This window comes from Bubalus kerabau, chromosome 13, assembly GCF_029407905.1.
Source record: "Bubalus kerabau isolate K-KA32 ecotype Philippines breed swamp buffalo chromosome 13, PCC_UOA_SB_1v2, whole genome shotgun sequence".
Lineage (NCBI taxonomy): Eukaryota > Metazoa > Chordata > Mammalia > Artiodactyla > Bovidae > Bubalus > Bubalus kerabau.
Window position 1 is genome coordinate 33,901,564 of NC_073636.1, and position 8,568 is coordinate 33,910,131.

General features: G+C 36.4%; 1 protein-coding gene across 7 annotated transcripts in view; it reads left to right on the forward strand.

Moving 5' to 3' along the window:
- ARHGAP12 (Rho GTPase activating protein 12) overlaps positions 1-7,789 on the forward strand; it is a 147,429-nt gene extending 139,640 nt beyond the window's left edge. For all 7 annotated transcript variants that reach the window (XM_055543973.1, XM_055543971.1, XM_055543977.1 and 4 more), the window contains 6 exons: positions 80-196; positions 1,960-2,058; positions 3,956-4,033; positions 4,136-4,270; positions 4,522-4,624; positions 5,390-7,789. In XM_055543973.1, coding sequence (XP_055399948.1) covers positions 80-196; positions 1,960-2,058; positions 3,956-4,033; positions 4,136-4,270; positions 4,522-4,624; positions 5,390-5,564 — 707 coding nt within the window. In that variant the 3' untranslated portion in view covers positions 5,565-7,789. The remainder of the gene's footprint in view (positions 1-79; positions 197-1,959; positions 2,059-3,955; positions 4,034-4,135; positions 4,271-4,521; positions 4,625-5,389) is intronic.
- The last annotated feature ends 779 nt before the right edge of the window (positions 7,790-8,568 follow it).

Genomic DNA, 8,568 nt, shown 5'->3' on the forward strand with positions numbered 1-8,568 from the left:
TACTTTGAATGCTAGGTGGAAAATTTTTTATCAAAAAAGCCTTTATCTTATGAAATGCTTAATATCTATCTGTCTTAAGCTGCAAAAGTATCTAGCATAGATTCTTCAGAACAGAAAAAAACCAAGAAAAACTTGAAGAAGTTTCTTACACGACGCCCCACTTTGCAAGCTGTTCGTGAAAAAGGTTATATTAAAGGTAGGTAGAAGTGATGTTTATAGCAATGAACTTTGGCCAGAATCAGAAATAAGACATTTTACATTTATAGCTGAGTAATTTCGAAACAGTAAAAATGTTTTCATTCCTTATTCATTATCAGTTCAGTGATTGCAATACATTTGAGTAATTAAAATTGATTTTTAAATGCATGTGAGTTTAAAGCATTGAACAGACGTAAATACCAAATTCAGTTTTTAGAAACCCTGCACCAGAGGAACTACACAGATGTGATGGGTTGGGTGGCAAACTTTGAGAAGACAATTAAGATTTTTAGTTTTGAGATACACAGATCAGAAGAAATATTGAATAGTCACTAACAGTAGGAAAAAAAGAAGAAAGATAATTAACAATTTTATTCTTGATTGTTTGCCTTCAATTCTCATTTAAGGTAATTACAAAATTAGTATAAAGTGCTTTTTGCTAACTAATTTTTATATTTTTTTCAAGTGTAAGGGTCACAATTCACTAATAAGATCTTTAATATTCTTTAAAATTACATGAGCTATGTATACCTTTAATTCTTAAAAGTGTGTTTAATTTCAAAGGTAGAATTTTCTAATACATAAGTCAAAAGACATTTGTTCATCAGTAAAAAATACAATAAAAGGTAGCATAATATATATATTATGCCTGTCTTTTGTCAAGATTCTAACAAAGACTGTTGTTGGGACATCTGTTTGCAAAGCATGTAAACTAAAATATACAAATAAGTTTCAGTAAACACTACTATGTGTAAAATGGGTAACTAAAGAGAACCTACTGTACAGCACAGGGAACTCTACCCAGTGCTCTGTAGTGGCCTATAGGGGAAAAGAATCTAAAAAAGAGTGAATATATGTATGTGGAACTGCATCATTTTGCTGTACACCTGAAATTAACACAGCCTTGTAAATCAACTACAGTCCAATGAAAATGTTTAAAATAAGCAAAGCATTTGCTGGGGGAAAAAAGAAACTTCTATAAAGATGAGATACAGACAAGATAACTTAAAATAGTGATGAGTTCCACGAAGAATTGAACACAGTGATAAAATAGAGTGACTAGAATTGGGTTACCTTAGGTAGCATAGTCAGAGGGTTGTTTTTTTTCCCCCAGTATTTATTTATTTGGCTGCTCTGGGACTTTGTTGTGGCACATGGGATCTTCAGTTGCAACATGTGAACTCTAGGCTGCAGCATGGGAAGTCTTAGTTGCAGCATGTGGGATCTAGTTCCCCAGCCAGGGATTGAACCTGGGCCCCCTGCATTGGAAGCATGGAGTCTTAGCCACTGGATCACCAGCAAAGTCCCAAAGAAGGTTCATCTAAGGAGGTGACATATTAGCTGAGACCACGAGTGATGAGAAGGAGCTCCATCTGGGGTGGGGAGATTGATCCTGTCCTCTGCACAGGATGAGAAAGTAAGAAGGGAGTCAGGGACTTCCCTGATGGTCCAGTTCTTAGGACTTTGTACTTTCAATTGCCAAGTGCAGGTTCAGTCCCCGGTCAGGGGACTAAGATCCTGAAAGCTGCGAGGTGTGGCCACCAAAAACGAGCAGAGGAGCCAGGCAGGAGTGAGGGAAGGTGTTCTGGAGCTTCATGAAGAAGGAAAACCGTGTGGTGAAATACAATTGGAAGCAGTCAGCAAAGTACAGATCAGAAGGGCATGTGTCGTGGTGAAGTGCACCTTTGCAAGGATGCCTCCTGTTGCACTCCCAGTGGTTTAGCCACTTTGTGAACTGTTATTTCTTAAAATCTCTTCCAGATCAGGTATTTGGAGCCAATCTTTCTAATCTGTGTCAGAGAGAGAATAGCACAGTGCCAAAATTTGTGAAATTATGCATTGAACATGTCGAGCAATATGGTAAGAAAAAAAAATTTTTTTTTTTAAATGTTAAGCACACCAGCCCACTGTTTTGCCATTCAAACCCCTAGGATTTTTGATTTTGAGTGTTGGAACCAGAAGTTCTTTTTAGTTGTAAATTGTCAAGAAAAGCATGTTTTGCAAAAAAAAGAAAAACTTACTCTTTTGTACTGTTTCAAATTAAGAGCTTTGCAGTCAGTCATCTGTTGAATGTTCAGTACGTACGGTTGATTAAGGATATGGTATTCCTTGAAGCCATTTGGAGTTGATATTTGCTTAAAATGAAAGTGGTGATTGTGAAACTGTGTTTAAGAAATGATTGGACAGTTTTGGAGATGGTGTTTACTTACCAAGAGAAAGTTTCTTCTGTTTATAATAAAAATGAGATGACCTTCCAAAACTGCTAAGTCAAACTATAAAGTGTCCAAATAGACAAATCCTCTTTATATCATTTCTTGTAAAAGAAGACTTAAATTAATTTCTGTTTTGGTTAATTTTAGCATGTTATTTATTAGTATTATTTATACTAGCTTTTAAAATAACAGTATCTTGACTGCAGTCACATTAACTTACATCAGTATGTCATTAAAAAATTCTTGTGTAATGAAAATGTTTGCATAAAATGTAATTACTGCTGCTTACGGATCTCTTGTCTGATCTTTATCAGCCCTACAATAGAGAAGCTATGGTCCTTGCCTTTACTGGAAGTTAAATGAATAATAAGCACGTTAGATAATGTTAATATGTACATCATCATTTATTGAATATTTGAACTTTGGGGGATTTCATTGTGTGAATTTCAAATGATTCTATTATACATAATAAATAAAAGAAATTAATAGCTGTCTCAAATTATCAGTTCTTCTTACAGAACCATCATTTTAGTTGCTGGCTTGTATTAAGTCTATTGGGCTTCTCTGGTGGCTCAGATGGTAAAGAATCTGCCAGCAATGCAGGAGACCCAGGTTTGATTCCTGGGTCAGGAAGATCCCCTGGAGAAGGGAATGGCTACCCACTCCAGTATTCTTGCCTGGAGAATTCCATGGACAGAGGAGCCTCGTGGGTTACAATCTATGGGGGTCACAAACAGTAGGACATGACTGAGCGAGTAACACTTCCACTTCATATTAAGTTTATTATAAACACTGACTCTTGAGAGTCCCTTGGATTGCAAGGAGATCAAACCAGTCTAAAGGAAATCAACCCTAAATATTCATTGGAAGGACTAATGTTGAAGCTCCAATAGTTTGGCCACCTGATGCGAAGAGCTACTTGTTGGAAAAGACCGTAATTGCTGGGAAAGGTTGAGGGCAGTAGTAGAAGAGGAAGGCAGCAGAAGATGAGGTGGTTAGATAGCATCACCGACTCAGTGGACATGAATTTGGGCAAATTCTGGGAGACAGTGAAGGACAGGGAAGGCTGGTGTGTTGCAGTCCATGGCGTCACAAAGAGTTGGACTCGACTTAGCAACTGAACAACAGCAGTAATTTGACAAACATTTTTTAGAGGGTGCCTTAATACGTACATTTACACTATCAAATGATATACGAAGAAATGGGTAGGCTGATTTTATCTACCAGCTTTCTTTACTGTTTGATTTATCCTCAAGTGTTTGTTGAAGTTTATCATAAATTGTTAGTATTTCAAGGTTGAGAAGATTTCTGTGAGGCGATCCATAGTCTGCGTGATAAAGTAGATTTGTTGCTGTTTACCAAACAATTCAGAGTGAATCTCCACTCCTCTTTCCCTGCTAAGTAGCTATAAAAAGCCATTGAGAGGAAAAGAGAAATTTTATTTTAGGCTAAATGTTAATAAATAAGAATTCTAAGACATGAAAGCATCTGTAGATGAGACCAACAAGAACTTCAGTCTTGAATTATTGTCATTTGTCTCTTAGGGCTGGATGTTGATGGGATTTACAGAGTTAGTGGCAACCTAGCAGTGATCCAGAAGCTGAGGTTTGCAGTCAATCACGGTGAGGTCATATTCCCTGTTGTTACTTACAGAAGAATCACTCATACTGTTAGATTTGGTTTAAAATAATTTCCAAGAATTTCCTATTCCTTCTGTTTTGCAGATGAGAAATTGGACTTGAAGGATAGTAAATGGGAAGATATTCATGTCATCACTGGAGCCCTCAAAATGTTTTTTCGAGAATTACCGGAACCTCTCTTTACATTTAATCATTTTAATGATTTTGTTAATGCAATTAGTAAGTATGTAGTTGCACTCAGTTTCCCCCCAGATGTTGAAAACCCTCTGTACATATGGATTAAGCTACTGCAATTCCTTTGATCTTACTTGAAACAAGTTTTTTTCAAAGAATCGCTTTACTCCAGAAATTTTAAATGTGACCACCAGGTGTCACTGCGTATCACCAAATACCAGGTTCCAAAACACCCTGTCACAGCTTTCAGTTTCATGCAGACTCTCCACTCGTTTTTTTTTTTTTTTTTTTCCCAGAACAAGAGCCACGACAGCGTGTCTCTGCTGTGAAGGACCTGATCAAACAGTTGCCAAAGCCAAATCAGGACACAATGCAGATTCTGTTCAGACATCTCAAAAGGTAAGAGTCTCACGGCGGGAGAGAAGGAGTAATTGGGGAAAAAGAAGGTCAGAGAAGTCCACAGATAGGCTATGTGGTGTGGGACCCCCGGGGCCAGGCGACCAGACCCAGGTTCAGAGCCCAGCTGTGCTGTTCTGCTGTTCCTGTAACATAAGAAAGATAATGTCTCTGAGCCCAAGTTCCTTGTAGGTAACATGGTTTGGTATAAAGAATACCTTCAAGTTAATTTTATATGTGAAACTTTTATTAATATATAATGCCTAGCATATAGTAAGTGTTCAGAAATAGTTGCTCAAGTTAATTATTATGGAGATGAGATTGGTTATTAAATGAAGAATATTCAGTTACCTTAAAGTCGGGGTAATTAGGTCTAAATTACCATATAGTTACTCTAAAACTTCGGATAGGAAGAAGACCAGTTTACTAAAATAAGTGATCACAGCATGAGATTTTTTTTTGTTAATAGCAAAAATGAGTAAAATTCAAAGTTTATTCTCTGTGCTCTAATGAGATTTCCCTGTCACTTCAGTGGGGGAATCATTGTTATCTGAATTATAGCAGGTGTTCAATTATACCTGTCACCTAAGTTGATCCAAAAGAAAATTTTCCATATTATTTAGAGTGAATTCTGTTTGGTTAAATAGTTTATATGTACCTTAGGGAAACAAGCATTATTTCTCTTTGCTGAATGCAAACTGTTTATAACACTGAAGAATTACCCCAATTTTTAAATTTTCTCTTTTAACAATTTTATTTTCCTCTTAGAGTTATAGAAAATGGAGAAAAAAACCGAATGACCTATCAGAGCATAGCGATTGTTTTTGGTCCCACTCTGCTCAAGCCAGAGAAGGAGACTGGTAACATAGCGGTCCATACTGTCTACCAGAATCAGATCGTAGAATTAATTCTTCTCGAGATAAATTCCATCTTTGGACGCTGACACTTACTGAAGACAACCTGTGGAATAGAAGCTGGATTTCATCAGATTGCAGATCCTTGTACCTGACATATCTTATGTTTGGACCAAGCAGTGACTCTTTGATTTTGCACTTTTCTGAGGGATCAGAAGGGAACGGAAGAGTCCAGATGTGTGTTAGGCCCTCATATTTGCTGCTTTGTTGCAAGTTGATAAACCTGTGTGTACCTTTGAATTAATTTTATCCTGAATGTTTGCATTTCACACTCTGAATTTCAGTTAAAAAGAAAAAAATCAAAACTTGCGATTCTAACCAGTCATATACACTGGATAATTTGGTAAGAATACATTTTTTTTCTCCTTAAACTGGATAACGTAGAATTTCTTCTCATGATTTGATAGGTTCATTACTTGATAGAACAACGCTTAGAATCAGTTATTTTGAAAACGCTCCTGGGCATTTAAAACAAAGTGAAGTACGTCTGTTTCGAAACCTGTGTATTTCTATTCCAGGGTTTCTGCATGCGGTGGCAGTCTGAGTGCTGGTACTCATTACAGCCCAGACACCATCCCTTGATGAAGGCTGGCTGTCTTCACTGTGTAACACAGCAGCACACTAATAGTACTTAAAACACTGTGATATACTAGAGTTGAATTTAGCATAAGCCAGTTCAGGGTATTTTGGGGGCTGTCTATACTATACTGACTTGTAGCTAACAATCCTAATTCTCTCTAGTGCCATATTGAGTGCTTGGTATGACCCTGTGGAGAAACCAACTTTCTTTGATGTACGTTCAGGCTGAAGACTGTCCTTTAGCTCATGTATATAATTGTGTTGTATAGTCTCAGAATACATTCTAACCCCTTGTTTCTAATCATGATACTGATAATAATTCTCCATGAATATTAGGTTTCCTCCAGAAACAGGCCGTTATTTGAGGAAGTTAACTGTGTGCACTTTTAGATTTTAATTACATTTACAGCAAATCACTGTAATGCAAATGGTACTGGAAAAATGCTGAATAGACTTGCTAAATGGTAAATGCACTACAAGAGGAACCTTTTAGATTATTTAATATGTACAGAATACATTAGAAAAAAATTTATTACAGAATTCTAACTCTGCAGTATGAATAGTGGAAACCCATATGTAAATTAGATAGAGGTCAGATCGAAAATGACATTGCTAAATCTGAGAATTTCTTTTTACATTACTAATGTAGATCGGTTTGTATAATAAAACAGGGTTTGGAAGGTTTTGTTACAGAGAGCATGGTCTGCTGAAGATTTTTTTAAAATGTATTTTTCTAGATTAACTGCTGTAAATGAAATGTCTAATCCGAATAAAGAAAACTATAAGAGGTTTAGAGATTTTTTCCATTGGAAATGTGCATTTTGGTTTTTAATTTTGTTTTGTTTTGCATTTACTGGCACACTTTTTATAATACCTCATTTAAAAAAAATTCAGTGAATCCGGTATTTCCTGTGGCAAATACGTCTCCCTCATTTCACGCCTTTCCTGCTCCCCACCACACTAGTGCTCTCTCCACCTGCCCCACGCCCCCCCGCCCCCCCCCACCGCCCTCTGTTTCTTCATCAGTATTTGAAAGTGAATGATTTGTAACCAAGACTCTTTTTCTTAGGATCACATTTACAATTTACAGATTCATTTTCTTGGGAACAAATATTTTTTGTATGACCTGTCTAAAAACCCCTCGCCTGAGTTTTGTGGTAAAAGTATTGTTTGTGGTTGTGATCTTATTAAATTGATAACAAACTAAGCTATTTGACAGCAGTGGGAAAGCAGATTGTCTTGGGCAGGGAGAAAAATCCCCCAGATAAGAATGTTTATATTTGCCTAAAGATGTCCATAACCATATACAGTATGCCCTAGGCCTGGCCTGTGTAGTGATTGTATGCCAGGAAAACAATTAGATGCAAATCAGTGATGTTCTTTCTCTTGGTAGTTACAACATATCAAAGAATAAAATTGTCCTGTGTTTCTTGTTTCAAAGTACACGTGTGTATGTGAAGTCTTAAATGTTTTAATAGTCCACAGCTAATCAGCTTATTGTAATATTGTATGTACAATGAGATCAATGTCTTGTGTTTTCATCCTCTGTGAATTAAAAATTCTCACTTGTTTTGTCATAACAAAACCAGTAATTTTTCCTGTCTCGATAGCTTGATTTTTAGTAGAAAATATATTAAAAGCTGAAATAAATTGTCAGTGAAATTTCATTTACTAATAGACTTTCCTTCAGAGTGTCATTTAAAAAAAATAGTTGGAGATGGAAAGAAAAAATATATTCCAGTATGTTGTTCTATTTCAATACAAGAAAATACTATTTAAATTTTACTGCCGTAAGAAATTTTGCCTTTTACTTTAGAAAAAGTTAATTAAGAAAAAAAGCATTGTTACCTTTTAGGTAGAGGCAAACTTATAGATTTTTTTTCTCTTATGTGAAAAGCACAAATGGAATAATTCAGCCAAACTTAGGGCATAGACAGTTGTGTTATATATGCATACACACATGTATGTGTATGTATATCGTTCAGTTGCTAGGTCCTGTCCAATGTTTTGGCACCCAGTGGACTGCATCATGCCAGGCTCCTCTGTTCATGGGATTTCCCAGGCAAGAATACTGGAGTGGGTTGCCATTTCCTTCTGCTGGGATCTTCCTGACCCCGGGGTCAAACCCCTGTGTCATGCATTGGGAGGTGGATTCTTTGCCATTGAGCCACCAGGGAAGCCCAAATGTGTCATTGCTTACATACAAATGAAAACTCATCGATAATAATAATGGTAGATACCTGGAGACCTTTGTACTATTTTAATTTTATCCCATGGTTCTTTGTAAACCTGTAATATTAAATATTAAGATAGCAATGAGAGGAAAAAAAGGTATTCCATAATTGTGCCCTGAGATTTTTTTCTCAGTTCATGGGAGAGGCTTCTGATTAAATGTTTACACATGCCGTTTTTCACGACACTGATTTCTCCAACATCTTTAAGCATTTAGAAGAA